The sequence below is a fragment of the Dromaius novaehollandiae genome, chromosome 20, assembly GCF_036370855.1.
Source record: "Dromaius novaehollandiae isolate bDroNov1 chromosome 20, bDroNov1.hap1, whole genome shotgun sequence".
Taxonomy (NCBI): Eukaryota; Metazoa; Chordata; class Aves; order Casuariiformes; family Dromaiidae; genus Dromaius; species Dromaius novaehollandiae.
The window spans coordinates 2,207,301-2,233,211 of NC_088117.1; the positions used below are offsets into that span (position 1 = coordinate 2,207,301).

The 25,911-nt window shown below is 50.4% G+C and overlaps 2 protein-coding genes across 4 annotated transcripts; one reads left to right on the top strand and one right to left on the bottom strand.

Moving 5' to 3' along the window:
- Positions 1-292: 292 nt before the first annotated feature.
- NOXA1 (NADPH oxidase activator 1) lies at positions 293-16,290 on the top strand. 3 transcript variants are annotated; one of them, XM_064523562.1, is made up of 15 exons: positions 293-896; positions 2,019-2,101; positions 3,151-3,259; positions 5,276-5,410; positions 6,191-6,298; positions 7,095-7,154; positions 7,791-7,828; positions 8,568-8,709; positions 9,701-9,760; positions 10,969-11,041; positions 11,262-11,320; positions 12,362-12,531; positions 13,106-13,211; positions 13,299-13,422; positions 15,128-16,290. In XM_064523562.1, exons 1-15 carry the CDS (start codon positions 723-725, stop codon positions 15,163-15,165), a joined length of 1,479 nt encoding a protein of 492 aa, XP_064379632.1. In that variant the 5' UTR covers positions 293-722; the 3' UTR covers positions 15,166-16,290. The 3 variants fall into 3 exon arrangements, with proteins under 3 accessions (XP_064379632.1, XP_025962027.2, XP_064379631.1); XM_026106242.2 differs by lacking the exon at positions 15,128-16,290 and adding an exon at positions 13,662-14,860 and having other exon boundaries at positions 310-896; XM_064523561.1 differs by lacking the exons at positions 7,095-7,154; positions 15,128-16,290 and adding an exon at positions 13,662-14,860 and having other exon boundaries at positions 310-896.
- ENTPD8 (ectonucleoside triphosphate diphosphohydrolase 8) lies at positions 15,399-25,283 on the bottom strand. Its single transcript, XM_064523563.1, has 10 exons — positions 25,173-25,283; positions 22,044-22,175; positions 21,430-21,547; positions 20,164-20,314; positions 19,466-19,625; positions 18,686-18,916; positions 17,752-18,015; positions 17,067-17,177; positions 16,554-16,688; positions 15,399-15,894 (listed from the first exon to the last, which is right to left on the bottom strand). The coding sequence occupies exons 2-10, from the start codon at positions 22,161-22,163 to the stop codon at positions 15,703-15,705; spliced, it is 1,482 nt and encodes a 493-aa protein (XP_064379633.1). The 5' UTR covers positions 22,164-22,175; positions 25,173-25,283; the 3' UTR covers positions 15,399-15,702.
- Between the last annotated feature and the right edge of the window lie 628 nt (positions 25,284-25,911).

Sequence of the window (25,911 nt, forward strand, 5' to 3'; positions counted from 1 at the left end):
GTCCAACCGACTGGCCTTTGCGGAGGCACCGAGGCACCGCGCCTGCAGGTGGCGGTGTCGCCCTAGCAACCAGCGCGGGGACGCCTGCGTCACCGGGGCGGCCCCGGGCCGGGCGGGGACGACAGAGGGTGCGGGGGGCCCTGGAGCGTGAGGGATTTACCGTATTTCCCACAGAGCGAGGCTGGCACGGCTACCGTATTTACCACAGCTAACGTGCATCAGAATATGGCCACGAGGATAAATTAAAAAAATAAAATCCCGATGGGCTCTGCCAATCTTGCGTCTGTTTCACACGTTGTTGTTCATTGTACTGCCAGGGAATTTCTCCTGATGACTCTTCCACTGGGTTGCCCCTCACTTTCACAGGCTGAACGAGCTAGGATTCCCTGGTTTATCGTGCCTCATCCCGCCTTCCTCCCCCAAACAACGCTGGGCCCAGCGGGGTCCCCCTCACCGCCCCGCTGGCCGGTTACGACAGCGCGTACAGCCCGTCAGGGTCCCGCCGCGGGCCCGGCCAGGCCGCTCGCCCCCTCCTTGGCGCCTTTCTCCGTCAGGAGTCATTAACCTCGGAGGAATGAAGGAAATCTCGGCGGGCTGCTCCGCTTCCTGGTCAGCCGGGCTCCCCGCGCAGGGGCAGCGCCCGCCGGGCCGCAGGCGAGGCTCCGGGCGGCAGCCGAGGCGCCGGAGGAAGAGCCCGTTCCTGCTGCGCCCGCCGGAGGACCATGGCGTACCGCGAGCTGGTGAGGAGCTGGCACGAGGGCGTGCGGGCGGCCGACAGCAGGGACTGGGACGGCGCTTTGAGGACCTTCTCCAGCCTCGAGGACCCCCCGTCTCGGATTTGCTTCAACATAGGCTGCGTGCACCTCATCACGGGGAACCTGGAGCAGGCTCTGCAGGTGAGCGGGAGGGAGGAAAGTGCAGGCTGTAAAAAACACCCGGGCGATGTTTTTCGCTTTGCCTGTGCTTTCGGCTGAAAGGGGAAACAGGGAGGCAAATTCAGGTGTTTTTTCAGTGCTGCTGTTGCGTGGACCTGCTGGGAGACAGAGCTGTGAGGCAACGAACAGACTTTATGGGGCTTGAAATTCCAGTAGAGAAATGGTCTGAGGGCTCTGTAGTACGTGACACTACTTTCCTTGTGTTTTTTGAGGGGATAATGCCGTAAAAATGTACCTGTCGGAGAAATCTCCCTCAACCCAAAACGCAGGGTTTCTCGTTCTACCTGTCTGGCTAACAGCGCAAGTGTAGGTGGTGGTGGAGTGGATGGTGCGGGTATAAGACACGGAGCACGGCAGCCCTGTGGGCCCCCAGATAATCCTGTAGGAATTGTCAAGACCGCCAAAAAAGAAGCAGCTACGTTGTAAAAATCACTGTCTTTTGGAAAGTGAGACCGGCCCCCCGTGCCCCCCAGCAGAGTGGCATGGCGGCGATGTCCTAGGGTGGTGCCCAAGAGCTTTTTTTTTAGCCCTGACGGACATAAACTGGCTGGGAAGAAGCTCAGCAATACTTCCGCGTAGATCAACGGCTGATTTTTCTTCTTTTCTCTTCTATAGCATAATAAAGCAGACTGTTAAAATAAGGTGTGCTGGCTGAGTCACCGGAGGACACAGCCGTCACCGCAGCGAGAGGCACGGTCACTCCCCGATCTCCTGCAGCCTATTTTCCACTGCCGTAGCACAGCCCACCTAGGCAGTGTAAAGAAAGCCCAGGGCTTCAGGCTTGATTCGTCATCTGAGCACCGTCTGCTTGTGACGACAACCGAAAGCGTTGCCGTGAGCCCTTTCTAAAGCCACATGGTGACATCGGTGTAGGTCCATGCCTTGCGCGAGACTGTGTGTGTCGCGCAGCCGTGCCGGAGCTCTCCGAGCAGCACTGAGGGGGCGGTTGGCCTCCACTCCCCGCTCAGAGTGCAAGTGGAGGTCAGCCGTGGTGGCCGTGTGGGCTGTGTCCGTGTGCCCAGCCGCTGCCTCTAGCAGCGATCTTAACTGCTCTTTGGGATGTGTCTGTGTTTTTCTCCTTAGGCGTTCAATAAAACAGTTGCCAAGGACAATTCTCTAGCTGTTGGCTTCTTTCAGAGGGGGTTTGTCCACCTGCAGTTAGAAATGTAAGTGAAGTGCTTGCCCATTTCATTCTTTGTTTTTCTCTTTTCAGTAATAATTTATCTTCCTAAAATTCACTTCTTCCAGTGATCTTAAATGGTTCATAAGGTCCAGTTTGGCCTTGTAAGCCACGTCACAGGTTGGCCAGTGTTATCTCCTGTTTACGGAGGAGAAATAAGAAGATATGAGTTATACAACTCTGTGACGTCAGGAGTGGCAGACTAATATGTGACATTATTATCATGTACCCAAGGAGAAAGAAGTCACTCCTGCATGTGAGGCTGGCAGTTTATGTTGCCATTCACTTTTTGATTGGGAATGAAAAATATAATTGCACTGGTTGGTGTGTTTTTACGTGTTACGCATGAGCCAGGACTTCCTAAAAAGGCAGTCTGCCCAGGGCGTCTGACACTCGCTCTCTGCTGAGAGTGGATTATGTGCCCTGATCTCGATCTCACTGATTTAACATTGGGATTGCTCCATTAGTGGCACTGGATAGGTGCCTCATTGTTCCTAGAATGAGGCCACAGTGACATCCTACACATAGAGGTGGGTGGAGGATTTCACAGGTCTCTAGATTTCTGCTACTATTGCTCTGGCCATTCATGTGTGTTTACTGCTCACTGTCAGCAAGGGTTACGCAGCCATCACTTCATTTCCCTTGAGATGTCTTCTAGGACAAAGTTGCCAGCAGCGAGCAGGGGAGGGATCACTGCCTAAAGCTCACAGGATTTGTTAGTCCTTGTTCTTTGCACTTTCTCCTCCTTGGAATTGTGACTGCACTTCAGGTACCAAAAACTGTTGTTCATCCCAAACAGTAAAATAGTGCAGATAATCCCAGAGGAGAGACAAACCACGTTCATTTTGTACTAAAGACCAGTGAAGGGAGGACAGGGAGTTTTTTGTGGTCACAGGATTACAGACATGTCTCCAGGGAAGCTCTCCTAATCCAAACTATTGGGAAGGGAATGATTTTCCTTGCTACTTTGATTCTTGAACTTCCTAATTAGAGTCTATTCATGTTTTCATTCTCAATGTCATCTCTGCATTGTAGGTATGAAGAAGCTCTCTCTGACTATCGTACGGCCTTCACTCATCTAAGAAAGAATCCATTCATCGATTACAAGCAGCTGGGGCTGAGACACATACTCAATGCATGGGAGGTAAGAGTCACTCTGTGTCTCGGTAGTCCTTCCTCTCTGTTGGAGGTATTCATCAGGTTTTCAGCAATAGGTATTATTAACCTAACTGCTTTTCAAGAGAGTACATTAGAACAGAAGTAAATTTCTGCTTGCAGCTCTTTTTTTTTAAAGGATCTTTGAAAAATTGTAGCAAATTACTCATAATTTGAAAATTAAAATTGTTCTGAGCAGTTGTACAGCTCCTTGCATAGCGATGTATTTTTTAGCTTATCTGTGTAAATACACATGTACATTTTGTGAACTCTTCTGCTGTAAAAGCAGAAATAGCTTGAAGTATAGACAGATGGGAGCATAATTTGTTTATAATTGAGGCTTAATTTGTTCATGATGAAGCTTATGTGCATGAAAGCCTGTTTTTCTGACTATAGACACTAGTCTTAATATTACCTCTGGGTCTAACCTTACACACTGGGCCTCAAGCTGCTTGATGATACTTATCACTTCTGTAGCACTTCAGTCTCTAGCTCTTACACTGTTCCATGGATTGATCCTGCCACATCTCCTTCTAAAAAGACCTATGCCTGAATGGATTGTAAATATTTTTGTAAAAATGCAGTTCTTTTTATAGAAGATGCAAGTGCCTGACTGCAAGTTTCATTTCTTTTCCGTCCTGAATCTATGTCCATGGACTGAAAAGCAGATGCAGGAAAAAGTATTTAATCCTTCACTTCTGCAAGAGTGAAGAGTCATTGTGTATCTCAAACCAAGCGTGCCCAAGAACTCGTCATTCAGATTTGTTCAATTTTTGTGTGCCTTATTCCTGGCAGGAAGAAGTCGTACTTGACATTTGTGGTTTTCACTTAAACCCGATTGCTTTTAAAAGTTTCAGTGCCTTTGAACAATATGAATGTCCCCAGCACTCCCTTCTCTCAGCTCACACACCCTTGAAAACAATGCGTTCCCCTTCAAGAATACCGGGCTGCAAAAATGCCCAAAGTGCCTCAGGAGGAAATCAGGACCTTCCTTGGTATGAAAAAACGGCTCCTCCCTCCACATGCTGTAGACCTTTGCCAGAATATGTGCTGTCACTGTGCTGACACTCTGGACTCAGAATTTGCCTCCTGATTCAACTGTATCTCATTCTACTCAGATCTTGCTATGGGTCTCTCTCTTTTTTTTTAACATGGAAATAAAATCTTTCCAGAGAACTGTGCCATCAGATTTCTCCATGCATGGCCTCTCATGTGATCCTCTCAAGGGAGAGGAGATGTGGTGTGTGGTTCTAAAATGCACAGGCTTTCTGCCACTCGCATGGGCGGTGCTTCTGAGCTTAGGGGGAGTTTCTGCTTCTCAGAGGCTTGAGTGGCAGGTGCCTTGCTTCTCCAGGGGGGAGCATCTCCACAGTTCCCGTAGTTGTTCAGCATGGCCATTCTACCCAGAAACAGCAATATTCTAGTAGCATGATGAATGAGTGAAGGAAAAGCATCTTCTTATCTGCATCTCTGTTTCAAGCACTATTTACATCCAAATATTTTAAAGCAACTTGCAAGCGAAGAACCGTATCATATAAGGTAGCAAGAGATCTAACAGGGCAATCTGTTGGGCCACTTCTATACACTAACTGTTGGGCAGTGACAAGAAGAGCTTTCCTACGCAAGGCTTCCCTACACCCAGTCTGTAATGCTCCCACACCTTGCACGTCAGCAAGGAACATGTAAGCTGCTAAAGGTAGCAAGCTGCAGCTGACAATTTGCCCATTCACAGCCCACTGCAAGGTGCAGCAATTTCTGTTAGGTTATTCTGCAGTGAGAGAGAGTCAGAGTGGCTTTGCACAGCAAAAAAATACTACCCAGTTGCATATGGAGAGAAAAGCATGCAGCTTGCCAAGGAAATCTTTTCTGGCCTTTCTGGCCTGGTGTTTCAGTACCTGGTCCCTCTTGCCTAGGTTGCTGAGTGCAGTAGGCTGGGTTGGATTTCCCCTCGGTCTCAGCGTTCTGAGTTAAGAGCCAGGTGGTTCTGCTCCCTTCTCACTTCTAGGTGCTGTACAGCACTGCAGCAGCACAGTGCCGGCTGAGGCAGTGGCAGGAAGCTAGAGTTACCTTAGAAAAGGCTGTTGTGTGGAGACCTGAAGGAAGAACAGCAATCCTGGACCTGGCCCTTGAGCAGGTGCAGGTAAGACCACCTCTACGGGCTGTTCCTGGGGGTGCATTGGGTTCAAGTTAAAAAATCTAAGATAAAAATGTGCCAGTTGTTATACGTTCATGCCTTCCTGCCTACCCACCTGCATGGTCACCTAGTGACAGAGTCTAAGCCATTTCAAATAGAAAGGTTGAATATATATATGGAGGCTGTGATACCCTTCTGAGGCTGGTTCTAAATAACAGTTTCCTATTAGACTGAATGTACCTCCACTCTTGTTTGATCAGGCGCAACTTACAGTTCTCTGATTTATTTTTCCTGGAAGAGCCATTATTTTGCTACCTCCGTACTCCCTTATCTTATTTATATCCTTTCTAAAGGACAATGGCTTTTTATAATCTGATAATCTCTTCTAGCACCACCTTTGTCCTTTTCTGTCAGTGTATTATTTTTATCTGCTATTGGATGCTACGCTGTGGGTGCACAGACTGACTGAACAACAACATTCAAAATCAGCTAGAAAAACTGGTCAGAGATTTGTTTAACCAACTTTACTTCACTGACGTCACTTACCACCCATCCAATGTCAACAGAGTCAGCCTGTGACTCAACACTGAGCAGTGGCCTCCGTGCTTTTGGTTTGCATATGCTTGTTAAATCCAAGTGTCACTTATCAAGTTCACAGCTATAATTTTTTCCCTAATGCTGCCCTGGACCTGATTTCATACACATAGGGAAGCAGTACCTGCTTTTCACTGATGGTAATTTAATATTAATTGATGGTTTTTCCTTGATCTTTTTTCCATACCCTAGGAGCATCTGTTTTTAGAGCCTATGCAGGTTCCACCTGGGGAATTTTTCAGACCACGAAAGAAGGAAGTTGAAGAACTGGATTCAAAAGATTTTTTGGGTAAACCCAAGGTAAAAGGTAACATCATCTTATCTGCAGAAAAGTCAAACACAGCATAGAAAAACTTGTGACGCACATGATGACTAGGATTAACAACAAGCAGATTATAATCACAACTTCCGACATCTCCAGAGACCATTACTGCTGGCCACTCCATCAGTCCCTGTGTTGGTAGAGACCCCAAAGCAACACTCGCAGGGCTTTCAGCCACTCGGGGCATCTGGGAAACACAAGATGAGATTTATTAGAATTGCACCCTTTTCTATCAAAACTGAACATTGCTGCTAAAAAACCTTCCCCATCTTAGTCACTGTAAGTCTGAAAAAGCAAAGCAGGTACTTAGGGAACCTTGTGATTGTCATTTTGCTGACAATTACATTCTCAAGAGGAGCAGATTCCTCTAGCCCACTCTTACTGCTGCATTCCCAGTGTGACAGACGTGCACTTGGGAGACAAATGTTTTGTCATGTAGTTAAAAACAAGTCAGCAGAGAATTTCTCTGATCCCTTCTGTGGCTGTGGCACATGGCATAAATGTCACAGGCCAGAGAACTCTTACATAAATAAAGAGAAGGGAGAATAACTTGCATACTTTTTGAAGAACTTGGGAAAAAAGGGACGAGGGCAGTTGAAGTTGTTTTTGGGATCCAGTTGCACTTTTCCTGATATGCATGGATCTGCTTTATGCCTGACCACTAGAGAGGTCAGAAGGAAATGAGTCTGAGTGGCTGGTCTTGCAGGAAGCTTGAGAGGGCCCTGCTGTCTCTTCATGCAGCTTGGATTCAGTCATTAATTTGTCTTCCGGCAGGTGATCTCCTCCATCATTCCCAATGATGAATACATTGGCTTCGAGCCTCTTAGGCCTCAGGTGAGCAGGGCATAGCTGTGAAAGGAAGAATACACAGAAATATCATGCTGCTGTCATAAAGCTCCATGTAGGTCCTCAAATCCTGACACCATCAGGGTAAGAATGCATCACTGAAAAAAAAGTGCAGTTTCTGCCTATGAAGCCCCATATCAGACCAGATACCTTGGGGTCTTTCAAAGCCAGCTGGGGTGCTCCAGCATTGGCTGGAGGGGACTCAGGCAACGATGTGAGTCTCCATCCCTTGGAAGATGCGTATTTGTCTCCTCACCATGCCAAAGCATCAGTGGAGTCTCTGCTGTGCTCCACATACATTTTTGCGAAGCAATTTAGTAAATTTGTCAGCATAAACATGGCTGGCTTGCACTGTAACATGAATTACCTAGAGCAAAGAGTAGGAGGGAAAGAATTCATTACTCTCTACCTAGTGGGATAAAGAGGGAGTGGGAGAAATGGAAGGTACATCCTGGTAACGTGGAGCAGCAAACTGGAGGCTGTGGTGTGACAAATGTGGTCAAAAGGAGAAGAGAGAAAATGCCATGGTGTGAAGCTCCCTCCTTTTCAGAGAAGCAATAAATAAGGTGGCACTTTTGCTCAGTCACGTACTGTTCTAAATAGATGCTGTTGTTCCCCCCACAGAAACAGGGCTTTTACGAACCCAGTGCCGATGCTCTGCGGTAAGTGGCCAGTCCCACCCTGGTCTCACTCTCCTCTCACTATTTCTGTTCAGAAAGTCATGTTTTGTCCTCTGATATCTTTGTTTTGAAAACTCTGCATGATCCACACCCACCTCTCACCCTTGGTGGAGAGAATCCTGCATGTGCAAAAGGCTTGTGTGGCTGCAGGAGATGCTGCAGCTAACAAGAGTTTTGCAGATAATAGTGTCTCTTAATTCAGGAATCTCAGAGCACTTTGCAGGAGTAAATTCAGTGGTCTTGGGAAACAGATAATAATCGTGTCATGGCTGGGAAATGAGATTGTGACTCCTGCCCAGCTCAGCAGCAGAGGGTGCTTGGGTGTCCAGGTCTAGTTCCCAGGAGAAAGCTTCCAAATGCTGGCTACCAACCCTGCCCTGCTAAGCCAAATTCAGCCCTGGTTCAAAAAGCATGGAAGTCATTTGTTTTGATAATATTGTGCCAACAGTACTTCAGGGCTAAATTTTAATCATTGCTTTGATCCAGAAGATGTTTCTTAGCACAATGGAAATGTGGCAGTTACATTTGGGAAATCTGAGTGTTTTTCAGGCTTCTTTTATTCCCAGCTGGAACAAAAGAATAACAATGGAAATCAGAATTTTCTGCCACCTGAAAGTTTTGACACATGCCATTTTGCATCAGTGCAGTGTTTTGGATAAAAGTCATCCCAGTATCAGAACTCCAAAGTTACTAAAGGTACTTTTATTCCCATTCTCTCTAGAGACTGTGATTCAGGCTACTATCGAGTTTTGTCCCATTATTACCCTGAGGACTCAGAAAAGTTGGCAGTGAAAGCCAACAGTTTGGTCTTTGTGCTGACTAGAGGAGCAGATGACTGGGCTACAGCCATACATGATGGACAGGTAAGGCAAAAGGATGGACTTCCCAGCACTTCTTTTGTTGAGAGAAGCCATTCCTTACGAATTTAGTTAAGTTCGTTGAGTCAGTGCACATCTGGGTTAGGTCAGTGAATATATTATCTGCCCATATTTCCAAAAAAAAAACCTGTCAAAAGATTCTTCACAAAAATGCTCAAAAAACCGTCCTGAGGTATTGGAAAAAGAGAGGTAGTCCTCTAAGGACTGATAATAGATTAACAGGTAGAAATAAAATAAAGGACAGGCATAAATCAACAGTTTTTTTAAAGAAAGGATGTCGCCACAGAGACTCTGCTGTGACCGATGTATTCAGTGGGATTCAATGTATTCCTAAGTCATCTTGTAAAGGGAGTGCGTTATAAGGCATCAACGGTCTATGACAATATCAAATCATTCAAAATACTCAAATTTGAAGCTAACAGTGAAAAGTTACAGAAGGCTTTGAATATTCTAGTTGACTGGTCACTAAAGTGTCAGATGAAATTCAAAGTCAATAAAGGTAAAATAATGCACATTGGAAAAAAATAACCGTAATTTCTCACAATCATCAGTTGATATTAATAGTTCTAAACCAGTGATTGCCAGAAGACACAAAATGTTGCTGGGTTAGTTTTATTACTTATTACTTGCCCCTTATTACTCCCCCTAAGCCTCCATTCTAGGAGCCAGCGGTGGTCTCAGTGGATGTTTGGTCTGTTACACTGCAGCCACTCAATTAGTAACATTGCTTTCTGCAGAAAAAGATGCAAAAGTGCCGTCAAAATTTGTGCAGCAATTACTGAACACAAACCACAGTCCTTATCATTGGTTACCCTGCCCTCCACTGGGCCCTGCATGGACACATTCATATTTCAACAGGGTGAGAAGGGAAGGACAGAAGTGGTGCAAAGCAAGGTGGCACTGGGCAGACTAGGGGCTGCATCTACCATCACAGCCAGCTCTTGTCTCATATTCTGCTCTGCTTTGTGTTCTGCAGAAACTGCGTATACCAGCCTCTCTCCTGGAGCCTGCTCCTGCCCTGAAGACAGATAAATGGGTGAGATGGCAACCTTGTAACTAGGGGGTGAGGAAAGGGCCAGGAAATACATTCAGGGCATTTGTTTGTAAGATTATCACAGGATAGGATAACTGTGTGATATTAACACTCTCTGTTTCACCTTCAGCAAAGACCAAGTGTTTTTTGAACTGCAAAAGAAAAGAGCAGGAAAAATGCGGGGGTTTTTTCTGCGCTTCTGATCTCTTTCCAGCACAATCTAAGGGCTTAGACACGTGTCCAAACCATAATGGCTTTCATTTCAGGCTGACCTAGGTATTGTTATCTTTTATTTGTTCTGGGCTGATGGAGCACACAAACATGAGTAGCTGCCATGGCTCTTCTGACCCACTGTAACTTGCTGAGCCACTGAAACAGTAATGGATTTCAGGACCTGAGGCACGCAGTCATGTGGCCTCCAGCCTCCTCCTGTGATGTCTGCAGAGTGACCAGATTTAGCACAGATTTAGCACAGAAGCGGATGAGAAGTGCTCACTCTTGCAGTGGGACAGTAACATCCTAAACAAGCACTGCTCCTTGCTTCGAGGCCATGTACTTAAACCCTGCACTCTGACCTTTCACTTAGGAAAACTTCCTTCATCTCCCTTCTACCCCATAGATATGTCTACACATGATCTTGATCTCTTACCATCTGAACGCAAAGTGGCCAAGGCGTGACTCAGACCCCAGTACAGTGGTTGGGAGAGTCTTTGAAGCACACAGCTCTTCTGATATTGCTCTCATTTTCTCCTCCAAATGAATCCGTGGCTGTGGCACTCACTTGTGCATTTGCTGCATGGACACTAGCCTTTGCATGGGCATTTGCTCTGCTGGTGTCTCCCTATGTACCAGCCCAAGCTCGATCAGATGAGCTGGCAGAGCTGGGAGATGGTGAGAAGAGCCTTCAGTGCAGTGTGAGCAGCCCCCTCTGCTCCAGCAGCAACCCAGGAAGGGGCAGGAGGCCAGGTAGCAAAACAGCCCATCAACCTGCTCATCACCACCTGCTACACGATAACCACGAGAGCTGCAGAAACCCCTAAGAGCCTGACGGCTTTACTTCATCCAGTTGGTTAATGAGCTGGTGTCCCCAGTGCTCTGTCCAGAGCTATACTCAGAACATTATAACCTGTCGCAGCCTCTGTCCTGAACAGTGGCCTTGCCCAATTTCCAGTGTCTTCTGCTTAATGCTTTGCTGTGTTGTTCTGTTGCAGAAGATCAGCAATGGGATTCCCCTCCCTCCTGCCAAAGTGCCTCCCAGCCGACTCCATGTGAAACAAAAGCCAGGTAGCCCCTGGGCCAAGGATGTCAATGGGTATTATGTGAAATTGCTGTGCCAGCATCCCGCTGCTTTAGGGGTGTGTGGGGAGGCTGGCAGCTTACTGCAGCAGTGGCTGCCTGTATGCTAGCAGGTTGCAAAATAGTTGTTTGGGGTCTGCACTTTCTGCATGAACTGTTTATGTGGTTTGTTTTGTTTTGTTTCGTTTTGTTTTTTCCTGTTCTGCAGAATCTGCTGAAGGAGAAAATGCCTCTGCAAATGATGATGTTTCCCAAATGGACTCTAAGGTGAGGTGTTTCACAAACCAAAAGTTTCATGAAGTAAAGCTGCTGCAGCCTCAAGAGAACAACATTGTAAAAACTGCAAGGGGAATTCCTAGCCAGATCCTTCAAAATTCCTGAGCTGCCCCAAAATCACTGGAAAAACTTCTGTCCATTTTCCCATTCCAGAGACAGGCTGTCATGTTCTTTCCTCCACCACCCCCAAGTCTGTGACCATACTACTTTGTGAGGCAGCCCAAAGTTGTGGCTTGCCAAGGCAGTGCCCATTTGCCACCTTCCAAGGAGCTGAGCTGTGCTGGCTGCCACTGCATCAAGTGCCCAAGGCCCAGATACCAGAGCATTCTCAGGCATGCATTTTGCAGCCTGTTTTTGTAAGAGAGCAGTCTCTGAACTACCCGCTCTTCCCTTTCCTCTCTTCCTGTGTGGTATTTTCTATCGCTACCAAACCAAGTACTGCAGCAATCTGAACATTCATATTTGATTTCTTCTGGGATGATGTCCTCTAATGCGTCTCCATATCATTACCAACCAGTGTGCTCTACACTGGAAAGTGCGGTGTGTCTGAGAGAGCTGGAATCACTGCTGTGTCCACATGGGAACGATACCTTTCTGTGTCACTGTCAGCTGCAGATCTCCATCAGCCTTGCTGCCTTTGTCTTTGCCACACATATCTAGTGATTTTGGAGTCATCTTTTGGCATCTGTACTGTAAGCAGAAAGGCAGCAGAACAGGGGGCCTTGCCTGCATCTCTCCAGCTGACTAGAAGAACTGGAGCCCTGCTTGTATAGTTAAAGGCCTGTATGGATTTGGGAGGGGTCTGTGCCATCTGACTCAGAGATGGGGTTCCTGGGGTCACAGTAGGAACATTAGATCCTGGTCTTTGACCCACCACGTTGTTCCTCTTCTGAAATTCAGATCTGCATTTTGACACTGCACTATCATTAAGTGGTAGCATTGAGCTGAGAGGTTTGTGTCTGTGTCACCTCTCTCAATATGAGAGAGAGTCCTGAATAACCAGATTGTCCACTGCGCCATTTTTCTCAACAGATCCCACCGGCACGAGAAGAAGCTTTATCCAGCACAGACAAACCCGTTGTACTGAGAGTCCACTGTGACTGCACCATAGCGCTGAGAGCAGGCGAGGTGCCATCTCTGCCAGACCTGCGGGCTCTGCTGAGGGAGAAGTTCAGCCAGCAAGCAGAGCAAGGGAAGTTGAGGTATGCTGTGGAACGGTCTGGGGGGCATCCGTGCTCTCAGTGCATGCACTGAAGCCTGCAGCATGTGACAGAGAAGCTGCAGTGATGACCAGTCAGTGGGCCAGGGAGGCTCTGGAGACCCAAAGGATCTTCCCAGGAAGCTGCTCAATGGTAGAGAAACAGGAGTGAACACAAAGAAATACTCTGTACAGATGCAGCTGATGTATATCTGATTTTCTCCAGCTCATCTCAGCTTTTAAAATATACTAGGATCAACGCAGGGCAATTTGGGAATCAGATATAAGTGTGCGTTAGTCCTGTCATGAGGTGTCCCTGACTGTAACATCCCTGGGGGAGTGCAGTCAGTGTAGTCAAGAGAATTTAGGTTCTTACCCTCAAGTTAAGTGTCCAAGCACATGAGTTGCTCCCCGACAGGGCCATATCTGCCCAGTGAGCATGCAGGGAGTCACAGTGACAAGCTCAGAGCTGGTTTACAAAGGGGGCTTTGTAAGACTCAAGGTTTTAGAGTGCTAGAATTGCCTCTAAGTTTGGCTTTAAGTCAGGTGATTTGATCCGTCTCAATGAATCATTGCAGCTACAGGCATTCGGACAGAAAAGAACTGGTTGCAGTTTTGGGAGAGGAAGATCTGGGGAAGATATGGCAACAGTTGGCAGACGGCAGGCTGACACTCTGGTGCGAGGTATGTGGGCTGTGACATGCTTTTATGCTGTGCTGGACTCTAGTCTCTGCTTTGCCTTGCAATCTCTACACTGGCTTTCTCCTGTAGGGCTCAGATTCCCACTCAGGCAGACCGGTCCTCTACAGGATGCTGGCTCAGCACAGTTACCTTGCTCAGGGGCCAGGAGACCTGGAGTTCAGCAAAGGAGACACGCTGGACATTCTCTCTGAAGGTAGCTCTCTAGTCCTGTCCACAGGGCTGTACTGGGCAAGGCTTTCAGAATCTGTTGCAGGGAGGGAGTGGGGACAGTGAGGCGTAGATGGCCTCTCTGCAGTGCTGTTTCAGTGTTGAGCCTTCAAGGTTTGCAGGCTTGCACTGTTTTTTGCCCAGAGTTGAACTGCAGCCGTGAAAACTCTCATTAACCCTGCTCATATGGGTCAGGGCTCACGCTGCTCTTTTATGTTTTCCCAGTGAACGAGGACTGGCTTGAAGGACACTGCAATGGCAAGACTGGCATCTTCCCCAAATGCTTTGCAACTCAGTCTGGTTGTAGTACTACATCCCTATAGGCAACAGGGACCTATTCCTGCCAGACTACACAAAGAGCCCACTGCCATCAGTCCTGTCTCCCATGGGTCAGAGACACTAGTACCAGCTCATTCTGGCCACAGCCAGCCCATCAAGGCGCTCTGATGAAGCTGGCTACACTGGACAGGAGATGTCCTGTGCCTATGGATCCCATGGGGTCAGTTCCAGCAGTCTGGCAGCATTTTCTAAAGCCTGTTCCAAGACTTGGCATTTTTACCTCTGTTCTAACAGTGCCAGAGATACGTTTGTATGGGGCAGAGAGAAGAGTGAGGGATTTGGTATTTGGCTACAGGAAATGCTCATGCAGCAACCAGAGGAGCCCACCTAGACTTCAAGAGCTCAGACTAATGGGTGGGAAGAGGTTCCTCTGAATGGAGGAGTTTACCACCTCTCCCTCTGCTGCTCAAGTTCAGGCTGGGGAGGCTGAGCTTGCTCTAATGGGGCTGAGCATAGCCATCTGTGAGCAGGAGGCAGACCCAGTTCCCTCTGCCCCTGTGCCATGTATTCTTATTTGCACCAGAGAGCAAGCTGCTGCTCTCTTTTGAAAGCCTTCTGTAACTGGTTTGCAGTGGGGTATATGGGGTGGCATCAGGGGTTAGGCCCACCACGTATCAGCTCCATGTATCATCACAGCAAGTACCCTGTAGATCTGTAAGAGAGCAAAGGGCACGTCACTTCTGTGCTCAGATGCCTTTGGTTGTTTTTTGAAGTCCTTGAAAAGTGCTGTCTGGATTTTACTGCCCTATCTCATGTGAGCAGCAGTCTTGCAGCATGGAGGAGAGGAAGCCGTGGAAACACTCCTGCTCACAGGGGCCTTGGGCTCTGGCAGAGGTGGTCGATTGGAACGGCAGGGGAGAAATGATTGTCTGGTTCCTCCAGCTGAGCTGGGCTGTGCTGTGCTGTTTGAAATAAAATACTCAAGTGCCTGGAGCTGGAACCTGCTATGGATTTAGTGTCTGACTAAGCTGGTCTATGTAACCTGAATATAAAATAAACCCTGGATCAGATGGCAACTATTAAATCAACTGCTGATTGTATTTTTCTGCTGAAATATGCCAGTAAAGATTTTGGCAGCTATTAAATCAACTGCTGATTATATTTTTTCTGCTGAAATATGCCAGTAAAGATTTTAAAGACAGCTGACAGTCCATCCTTGGGAAGATAATCTGTCACATATTCAAAAAAGGAAAAGAAATGGATCTTGGTCCAATTCAAGGTGTCTATCCCAGTGCACAGGGCAAGATACAGAAAAGGTCACCCCTCTCCTCAGAGCAGTGCCGGGCTGGGGGCCTCATGAGAGTTTTGCTGGCCACCACTGTTTGCCAGCACTGATTCCCTTCCATCTGCAGGCGGATTTGGCTTTGCTTTCCAGTACTACGGAGCCTGACTCAAATTCACACAGGATGGCTGTGAAGCAATACAGGCTACTTGCACTTCCCGATCTGCTTCTGCCACCCTGCAGCTGCAGAGCTTCTCCCACCATCCCTGCACCTCACCTGCACCTTCTTACAGAGCTGTGGGGCACCTCGTGGGAGAGTGTGTCAACAGGACTGGAATTGCCAAGAGATGAAAACTGTCTGTGTGCAAGGCTGGAAATCTCAATGGTTAGCAACCTCCAGATTTGAAAAAGAAAAAGGATTTTATTTCTAGTGTGAATTTATCTGGCTTCATCTTCCAGCCACCAAGTCTCAGCCTTTATCAGCCAGATTGAAGAAGTTTCTGTAGTCAGGAGTCTTCTCCTCTTGGAGGGGTGTAGAGAGCTCAAGTTGCCTTTGCCATCTTTGAGGTATTCACAGAGATGACCCAGTCGGACCTCCGGAACAATGTAGAGGGTCTTATGCCCTCATCGTTTTCCGTCTTCTCTCATACCACTTCTTCCTGCCTGTTTCGGTGGGCAGGGCCATCCGAGCCAGGATCCAGGGAGCTACTTGGGTTTCCAGAAACACTGGAGAAAAATGGCCACCAAGCCCACCACAATGGTCAGCACAATGAAGAAGATGGCACTTGCCCAGAGACCAGGCTGCTGCCCCTTGACGTACACCAGAGCCTCTGTGGGGATCATGTTGGTGAGGTTCAGCATGAAACCCAGAGTCCAGCCGATGTCCGTGTTTGCTGCCTGAGACAAGAGCAGAAGAGGTCATCAAGAAGTGCCTTTCCCAGGCACTGATATCTCTGGCACAAGGGAGTGACAGGCATCTCTCCCAAGAGCTGCCCCAGCTGTGATTTCACATATGGACCTGGCTGTTGCAAACCTGGTCTTACCAGCACCAGTTACACAGAGCTTTGGCATTTTTCCCTTCCCAAGGACTAAAGAGGAGCTAAACATGAATGACTGCTGTGGTCCAGATGTTGCCCTCTGTGACCTGCATGTGATTTTGGACTGGAACTTTCCACCTCCATGATCCTTTGGGTATCATTATATTCTGGTGCAAAGGGGTCAGGGTTCCACCATCCCCTCTTGTACATTCATGTCAGTTCTGCCCTGTATCAGACATTAAAGTTACCAAATCTTGCTCTGCCCTTCTCTGATCCCCTTAAAATTAGCTCATGTCCTCACCCGCGTAAATGAGAGAAGAGTATGTGTCAGAGGCTTTTGGGCAGGTAGAAGTGGTGCTGTGCCGGGATCACAGGGTGGCAGACATAAGGCAGGGTCACTTTTCTAGCCCAGTGGACTCCAGGGATGCTTCTCCTGAACACCTCTTCCTCCTCTTGCCAGGGGAAGGATGCAGCCAGCAGCTGCCTCCCCCAACTCCCACTGCCCCTCAGGGCTTTTACCTTCCTGCTGAAGTGGATGCTGCTCCAGGTGTGCTCATCAAACTTGTAGCCATCGAGGAGTAGTGTCAGGATGTAAACAGCAAAGGAGCAGTACATGTGCAGGCGTTCCTTCTCCTCCGGGAAGTTCTCCACCAGCTGGGAAGGCCATTGGGGGACACAGTGTGATGAGGAATAAAATAGATGCTCAGAAGCCTTCTCTGCCCCAAGGAACAGCATGCTATGTTCCTCCTGGGCATCCCAAGCATCGCTCTTGAATGACCCCACTCCTGAAGCAGGGACACCAGTACCAAGAAGCTCTTCAGCAGCATGCTCTTTCCAAGCTGGAGCTGCTGGACTGCCCCTTCCACCCCTAGCCCAGTGCACCTGCACATGCCTCAGGCAAGCCTAACTGTGGCAATGGGTGTGGGAAGCCCCATAGGAGGTGGCTTGCCAAAGCTCTCCTGCCCTTCTAAGCCCAGAATACTGGGCCTGGACAGGCACAAGGTTCCTAGCTGCTCTTCACAGTGCTCCTACCTCTTTCCAGGTGGTGTTGCAGAAGGCCCAGATCGTGGAGTTGACGTGGCCTAGAGACTGCTGGCCAGTCAGGTTCAGGAAGTGGAAGGTGTAATAGAACCCAGAGAAGGCCTAGGCAATAACAGAGGGCTGTAAAAGCTACCAAGGAGGACAAAAACTACACCTCCCTTCTCACCCCAAAGAAGGCCCCGTTGCAGCCCTTCTGGGATGGGGTCAGCATTGCCATCTCCGCCCTAGAGGAGTGAGATGACAGGGCTCAGGACAGGAGGAGGGCTGACCGAGAGAGCTGCAGAGCATCTGAGTGCTACTTCCTGGGCCAAATCCTAGCCCGATCCAGGGTCTCCTTTAGCCAGGAGACAGAGTCCCAGGTATTCCCAGGGTTCTGCATCCAGCACATGCTTGAGGATCTGCCAAAGACTAGGAGCTAGTAGGCAAACCTCAGGGCTGCTGCTTGTGTTTTGGAGCCCAGCCAGCCCAGACATGTCTCGTGGGGGGACGAGATCTTTCCGCTTTCCTCAGGTATGGCTCGGACATTGCAGGAAGTGGAAGCTTAGGCGGAGAGTTCTGCAGGTGGGACCAGCTCTGAGGTACCCTCTCTCCCCTGCTCTCCCACAAACAGTGGGAGAGGAAACTCCCAGGCCCTGCCCTCCCAGTGCCACAATCACACGAATGGAGGGCTCCTTACGAAGAACTGCCCCTGCACAGGGGGCTGATAAATGCCATTGAACCCACACGTCCTGTGGGCCCCACAGCTGAAGTTGAAGAGTTTCTGGATGGCGGTCCTGCACGCCACTGGGTCTCCTGTCCCCGTCACCGTGAGGACCTGGGCAGTGCTGGGTGTGCTCGGTGTGGGGACACAGGGACTGTCATAGAGGTCTGTTGTGGTGATGTTCTCCTGGTATCCCTTAGGGTAGCAGGGATGCAATATCCGCTGGGGAGAAGAGCTGCCCTAGAGAGAGCAGGAGCTGTTAGCAGTGCTTGGCTTGGCCTGGCAGCCAGACCCTTCCTCCACAGCCCATCCTGTGCTTAGACCCTCCCCAAAAGCAGGATCTGGACCCGAGGAGGATGTGGGGGGGAGCGGGATGCATCCTTTGCATGACTTAACCTGCCCACAGTGGGAGAGGTCTCCCTTTCTTCCCCGCTGTAGCATCCCAGCTTTTGAGAGTGCTGCTGTTGGCCCATCTCCATTCAGCATGATCAGACTTGGTGGCTTTCGAGACCACTCTGTTTTCAGTGGAGCTAGAAACCACCCATGCCAGGGAACCCTTCCTGCCCATGTCTGTGGGGATAGGGAAGAACCAGAGGATACTGCTGGGCTCAGGAAACAATTTGGTTCTGTGATGAAAAATGTCCTCACAAAAACCAGTTCTGGGGAGAAGGGAGCTCTGGCGGACAACTACGTCCTTCTACCCAAGGGAGAGCATTTTATAGTTCGCGAGAGAACATCTCAGCTAGGCTCTTGACTTCATGACAGCTTCCAAATTCCTTAACCCTCTCTCCACAGGCAGGCACATCTACTGTTTCTGGAAGGCATCTTTCATCAACATGGGAAGTGGTTGAGCAGAGCCTTGTAGCCAATGCCTGAGGAAGTCAGCAGGCGCTGGCTCCATCTCTAGTACCTCACGCAGAGCCGCCAGCAGCATCTTCAAGGCCTGCGTCTGCCCATAGCAGAGATAGCTGTGGGTGTAGAGCGAGTAGTTGGTGCCGTAGAGCCTGAAGAGGACGGAGGTGTTTTTGTCCTCAATGGTACCTCCAGGCTGGAAGGTGATTTGTGTGGAGGCGCCTCCAAGGTCCAGAGCTCCCAGCACCTCCGTGGCCTGTGGATGTTCCCATTTCTCTGCGAAGGAAAACTAGCCGCACAAGAGAGCAAGTGTTAGTCTGAAATGTGGGAAATCACAGTCCCTGTCCCTTTCATCAGGGCTTTGCGGGCTCAGAGGGCCCTGAGGGACCTTCCGTGGTCCAGATCCCTGCTTCACCCCTTGCAGCCCATGTCCTCCCACACCCACGTAGGCCTCAGCGTAGCTCTGAGATCTGGCCCCTTAGCTGCTGCCCGTCAGCTTGGCTCCAGCAACCTTAAGGGAGGGAAAGGGTATCGGAGAAGCCCCTTTCTTTGCTCTGTTTGCAGGAGCTGGTGGGGTCTGACATTGCTGCACCCTTTTGGCACCAAAATCAACTCAGAGCCCAGGGGTGAGGGCAGGGCCAGGCTGAGCGGGACACAAAGACCCTCCTGCCCTTGGCTCTGTTAATGACCTCAGCGGAGCCAAAGGTGCAGCTCACACCAGGCTGCCTTCGTTTGGGAGACTAGTGCCTTCAGACGACATGTTTCTCTCCTCTGGGTATACAGAAATCCGTCTCTAGCTGAGATGGACGTATGTACTCTGCTCCCCCCAGGCCCGAACCTTGACGAGCGTCTCCAGCAGGTAGTTGACAGTGATCCAGCCAAAGGAGCCCTCCTCGTTCCCCGTGAGGATCTGAGCTCCACGGAAGTCCACCGGGTACTGGCGAATGGCCTTGACGACCTCGGCAAAGACCTGCTCAGCTTTGGTGCTGTTCTGCTCCCTGCCGAGGGAGGAGAGAGATGCCACGAGGTGGAGGAGGCAGCTGCCAGCGTGTTTCCAGAGCGGTGCTCACGGGAAAGGCCTGGTGTCTTCCGCAGAGGAGTGGGACTGCTCGGAGAGAGGTTCTGTCCCTCCCGCCTGTCCACTTCCCTGCCTCTGGGCTGGCGCTGGCCTCAGGCCACCAAAGCCGGGTCACTAAGCCGGTGGATTGGGAGTCTCCCTAAAATCGCTACCTGGCGGCTTTGTGCGAGCATGTGTGCCCAGTCTAGCCCAGAAGGTTCCTCTTCCTCCTGGACCACCGCCAGCCTCTGGGGCTTCCCTGAGGGCTCGCCAAGCCAGCTCCGTTGGAAACTGTGGGCAGGCTGTGGAAATGGATGCTCTGCCCACTGCCACGGCATGGCCTCCCCCTGATGGGGCAGCAGCCCCCCCACACCAGCCCCCCAGCCCCAGCCCCCTACATCGGCCATGGTGGTCACCCAGCGCGTGTGGTGGGGAAGGGCCTGCAGAGGTGCCCAGGCTCGCGAGGCAACGCCAGGTACCTCAGCAGCCGCATGCCTGCCGTAGCCCCGAGGTAGGCGGGGGTGTCCCGCTGCAGCTTTGCTGGGATGATCGTCATGGCCTTGTCTAGGCAGGGCTTCAGGCTGGCTCCAGCCAGAGCAGGGTTGTCTGCATAGCTGGAGATGCCGGGTCCTGAAACACGACATCCCATGAGGGAGCGAACTCAGCTCGACTCAGGACGGGCAGAGGACAGACTCTTCACCCACACAGTCAGAAATCCAGCAGGGAATTTTCCCTGAGTGCTTGAGCTCGTGGTGCCAAGTTTGCCAAGATCGTCCCTAGAAGGGCACCGATCAAAGCCAGGCAGCCTGGAGGCAGCATGCTCGGCAGGACCACGGCACACTAGAAGAGCTGATGGTGAGCTCCTTGTCTCAAAGGTGGGGAGAACCACAGTATGACTATCTTCTGATGCTGAGCACATGCATAATCCAGGGTGTCTGTAGAGCCTGGACATGGCCCACCGGTCCTGCAAACTTGGTCCATAAATGGGCAGTTCCTTATTTCCCCAAAGAAGGGGGAGACTCTCGTTTGTCCTGCCAGGAGGACATGCAGAGTCAATACACACAGAGGTGCCCTCTGCTCACGTAAATTCAGACAAGCTTGTTCTATTTTTAGAGGCCAGCGTCAGACCCGAACTTTCAGCAAGGTCCTGTGCTGGCTGGGGGCAGGCTCTGGAATGGAAATGTCACTATTTACCTTCCCTAGAACTTTGCATGCCAATCATGCCATTAGCTTAAGCGTTCCCTCTCTTACCTTTTGCCCTCTCCCAGACCTTTGCTTTGGAGCACAGTTAACCAGTAACTGGCACACAGTAGCCTCAGAGCCTTGATTTGGTGTCGAGGCAATTCTGAGCCCTCTTACCCCTCTGCCCAAAAACTCTGGCCCAGCTCACTGGCATCTACTAGTCTCAGCCCAGCTCCATGCATCATCTGGATCTCCCTACCCACCCTCACTAGCCTGGTCCTTGCTTCCAAACAGATTAGTCCTTGTACCAAAGCAAAGAGAGCATCTTTGTGATAGAAACAAATGCCCCTCTGGCTGAGAACCAGCCAACTTGCCTTCAGTGTGTGCGTAGCAAGCCAGGAGAGCCAGGCTAGCAGACTAGCTCCTCTCAGCCACCAGCCCATGGGGCTGCAAGCCCTGGCATGTGGGGACAGCCACTGCTGCCACTGGGGCCAGCCAGCCCCAACACGTCTGAGTGAAGGGGAGGCAGGGGGACAGGGAGGGACACGTGCGGGCACACTGACCAGACACAGCACAGGACTCCACCTGGCTGACGATGCCTGTGTCATTCTCCTTGTCTGCTGGCCACTGGTAGATGTAGAGAGCCGTGTGCGTGGAGCCGGCGTCGAACACCAGGCCGTACTGCGGGGAAGCAGAAGGAACGGGGCATTAAGGTGTGCAGACCAGATTTGGGGACTCATGTGCTGAGCTGCCTGCATTGGATGGAAGGAATGGCTAAGGCCAGCTTTATCTGGCCACAGAACCAGGACAGCTCCAGGAGCCCTGGTGGGCACGGGAAACCTGACTGGCTGAGGGAAGAGTCACCACGGCAGGAGAAAGTGCTGTGACATTGCAGCCACCAGCTATATCACAGAGATGGCTCCATCACAAGCCCTTCCAGCTAGCAGGGAAGACTCCTTGGTGCTCTGTGATGAAAAGGCTGTATGTGCTGTAAGGCCAGTCACAGGAACAAAACTCTGCTCAGGCTCACTGGGCATGCCAGTCGAGATGAGTGTTTATCCCCATCTTGGTGACAAACCATAAAGCCTGCCTGAAGTTTGGGGAAGAACTGGCCTTACCAAGGAGGAGCTGGCATCAAATTGAGAACTGGTAGCTGAGTTCTTCCCAAGGACCCTACCTTGGTGCTGGGAGGCAGAAGTACCTCCTTCACATTTACGACAGTCAGTATGAGGGCAATGATGCTGAAGACACAGGTGGCTGCCAGGAGAGCTGCCACAGCCTTGGCTTTGTACTCCATTCTTCCTTCGACCTGCAAGGACAGCCCCAGTACCCTGCTCAGCACCATTGTGTTTGCAAGGTCAGTTTTGAAATGCCAGTCTCATGAATGGACATGGGACTTCTCAAGGAGGGGTTTCTCTCATGTCCTAACAAGAGCTTGAAGCCATTCTGCAATGCACAGCTGGTGTTATAGGAGGCTCTTTGCAATCTAGGGGCAGGGACACCCTCTCTCTGAGTTCTCCCAACCTCGGGGATTTTCAGCTTGACATTTTCACTCTTTTCAACCTCAGTCCCTGTCTCCCCCATCAGGCTCCTCTCCCCACACAGTCTGGATCCCTCTGCCCTGCTTGATCTAACAGCTGGGTGGCAGGTCAGCAGCTCCCTACCTAGTAGCATCAACAGGATAGGCGTGGCAGTGGCTAACCTGAGTCACAGACTGGTAGTGGGACCGTACACTGGCAGCTCCCAAGTGGGCCATCCCCTCTGGGATGCAGAGCCACATCCCTTTGGCACCTGCTTGCTGTCATCATACCCTGCACCCTCACAAAACTTGTCCCATGAGACTTGGGACCACCAGGACACATATGTTGCCCAGCAGTCCCATGACTGCCCTGAGAGGCTTCTCTCTGCTTCAGGTAGGGGAACAGCATCTCCTTGACTGCGTGACTCCTCCTGCCTTGTCCGGATATCCTTGGCTCTTGGTAAATACACAGCAGATAAGCAAACACACAGGGACTGTGTCCCAGCCTGCAGGCAATCTCCAAGCCCCTCCTGTAGCCCGAAGGGTAGGCTGAAAGGTGTTAGAGTCCGAAAGTTCTCACTGATTTGGGGTGCACATGAGCCCACCAACCAAGATGCCTGTGTGCAGACAGACACAGTATTTTGCTTGAAAGAAGGCAAGGCTAGCAGGGCACTGAAGAGCCCTGAGTAAATGAAGTGAAGTGCTGCACCTCCCCCTTATTTGAGCAGGAGCTCGGTTCCTGGCAGAATCAGCCCTAAGGCATCAGTAAGAAATTGCAGCTGAGAAGCAAAGCCAGAGAATCTGGCTCTCTGCAACAGCTTCAACACACAGCAGCTAATACATCTCCATGGACAGTGCAGGTGTGGTCTTCAACACACACAAACCTCTCCCACCTCTTCCTCCATTGCCCTGCTTCTCCCAGCCAGCATGCACCAGCAAGGAGGGAGGCTAACCTACATCTACTGTGCTGGATTGCAATCCAGACTCTAGATGAGTGGCAGACACCTTGAGAACCCTGGACAAAGAGTCATTTAACCCAACCAGTGCTTTGGGCCTTGGAGCTGTCACTTTTTATGCAGTTCTCCTGGGAGCACATAAAAAGACAGAGGAATTCTCTTGCCCCTTAGCCAGACCAGTTCAGTGACTCTGACAGGAGAGGAAAGACATTTGGCAATGTCATGTTTCGGAGTCAGCATCTCCAGTCATGAAAAAGGGCTACCAATGCCCTGTATAACATGGGATGTATTATGATAAATAGCAGCCATTCTCTTATGTCTCACATACTTCAAACAGGGAACATGGGAATACAAGAAACCTTTATTAAACCTTTTCTTACAGCCAAGAGCCCTTCTCTGTATTGTAGCTACAGCAAGAAGAAATTGTATATAAGTAGGTTACAAATTCCCATATCATCACATCTCTAGTCCGATCAGCCCTGTGAGAATCTCTGCTAGACTTTGTTTGTACTTGGGGCTTTGCAGGCGGAACCTTGCTTGCAAGAGCAGTCCAGTGTGGACACAGCTTGTCTGGCAGGGGCATGCTTGCCAGCAAGAACCTGTCCGCCCTAGAGTTTGTGTGGACATAAATGTGTCTTTGGGAAGTAATTCCTCTGCTCAAGGCAATACTGCAGTGGAGAAAGCCTAGCCCAGCCCACATCCTGGAAAAATCTGTCCTGAGCACCATGTGATGGGTCAGTAAGGATTTTTTTTTAGCTTCTGTGAGTTAACTCTGTGCCATCCTGCATGCAGAAGCAGGTGGGAAACCAGCTCTACCACCTCTTGGTAGGAACAAATTTATACTTTGATTCTGCAGGAGGTAACAGCTGAAGGAAGCACAGAGTCCATGAGGCCCAAGGGAGGAGAGCAGGATATGAGGAGCAAGCCCAGGAGGACGAAAGCAAAGAAGGAGGAGTGCAAAAAGCTGATCAAACCACCCAGTGTTTCATTGGCACCTCAGGAATGGTGGGCAGTGATACCCACTCCTCTACATGGGCCCGTCGCCCTTAGGGAAGCAAGTTCAGTGCATGAACAGAAGGGATAGGGCGGCAGTGGTGATGCTCCCAAAGTTAAAAAAGAGGTGTGTTGCTGCATGGCTCTGAAAGAAGCAATCCCAGACAGTTCAGCTTTCCAATGTGGAAAGTTCACAGCTGCACATATCGCTTTGATTGTTCTTGCACTAGTTTATTGACTGGACACAATAAAGTGCTATATAAACATCTGTGGGACATCACTCATCTTGCAGTGTTCCTCACTAGGAGGGAGGGCGGCCTTAAAATTCAGGAGATAAGGCTTAGAGACACTGCTGTATCTAAACTCTGTGTTTCTTAGGAAAATGGAAAACTGGATTTCCCTACCACGCAGATTTGAGATTTGGAAGTCAGAAAGACTCTTAAGATCTATAAGCAAGGAGACAAATTTGCATTTTGGGAGCATGAATCTTTGCCATGCTGAGTGGTCCCCTCCTTCCCATCTCTCTCAGTCTCAGTCCCCAGCACTGGGACTCTGCAGTGCCACCATCCCCCTGTGCCCCAGCACCACAGGGACATCGCACTGGTGAACAACCAGCATTTCAGGACACAGCTCTCGCAGCATTTCAAGTACCAGCCATCTCCCTCCAGCCTCTCCTAGCAAGGAGCCAGCGGAGTGTGTCCATGCCCCAGCACCCAGCTCTGCTGCTGCCCAGGGGTGCTCAGCTGGGTCTCAGCCCACCCATGCACAGCCTCCCGTGAGCAGAGCCATGCTTCCAGAGAGAAAACATCCCTGGCACCCTCCTTTGCCCGATGCTCACCTGTGCTGCTCCCAGCGTGGGGGTGATGCTGAGACTGGGGCTGGACGGCCAGCTCGTGTTAGCGTCAGTGCAAACCTGGGAGTGCGGAGCCCTGCTCCTGGGACAAAGGCTGCCCTGGAGTCCCCAGGATATGGCCCTCCCCTTGGCCCAGGACCAACAACCTGCCCAGGGAGGCAGCTTGTCCAGGAGGCAGCAGGAAGGCTGAGGCAAGGCTCTTGGTTGGAGAGCCAGCATGGAAATAGCCTGCAGTATTAACCATTTACTTGCTGGTGGGCACAGCAGTCTGTCTTGCCAGGCACTACCTAAGATACCCATGGCAGGGGGTGGTTCTGGGTCCCTGCAGTGCCCTGAAGCATGGAAAGGGTTCAGCCTGGATGCAGCTCTCCCTGAAGTTCATGATGAATCCTGGCCATCACCATGGCCATCTCGGGGAATCCCAGGTCTCGCAGGCAGGCTGAGCCAAGGATGAGGGTACCACCTGAGGTCTGGGAGAGGGGGGTCCTGTCCCACAGACACCCCTGCCCACCTTTGCTGCATAAACACATTGCATGGGCCAAACCTGTTTACCACAGCACTGCTGCTATTGCTGAGCTCTGCTGTCACCTGCACTGCCCCACTGCAGGCAGAGTCAGGCAGGCAGAGGGGCCCAGGGCCAAAACGGGAGGGCCCTGGCAGGCAGGGACCCACCTCCATGGCCTGGGGACCCATCTCCAGGTACTGATGCAGATGCACACAAGTG

Coding starts and splice junctions, on each gene's coding strand:
- ENTPD8 (XM_064523563.1), bottom strand. CDS start 22,163: ATGGAGTACAAAGCCAAGGCTGTGGCAGCTCTCCTGGCAGCCACCTGT. Junction 18,917..19,465: donor TGCTGGAGACGCTCGTCAAG/GTTCGGGCCTGG, acceptor TTGTGCGGCTAG/TTTTCCTTCGCAGAGAAATG. Junction 16,689..17,066: donor GCAACACCACCTGGAAAGAG/GTAGGAGCACTG, acceptor TGGCCTTCCCAG/CTGGTGGAGAACTTCCCGGA.
- NOXA1 (XM_026106242.2), top strand. CDS start 723: ATGGCGTACCGCGAGCTGGTGAGGAGCTGGCACGAGGGCGTGCGGGCG. Junction 2,102..3,150: donor GTCCACCTGCAGTTAGAAAT/GTAAGTGAAGTG, acceptor TCTGCATTGTAG/GTATGAAGAAGCTCTCTCTG. Junction 5,411..6,190: donor TGGCCCTTGAGCAGGTGCAG/GTAAGACCACCT, acceptor TCCATACCCTAG/GAGCATCTGTTTTTAGAGCC.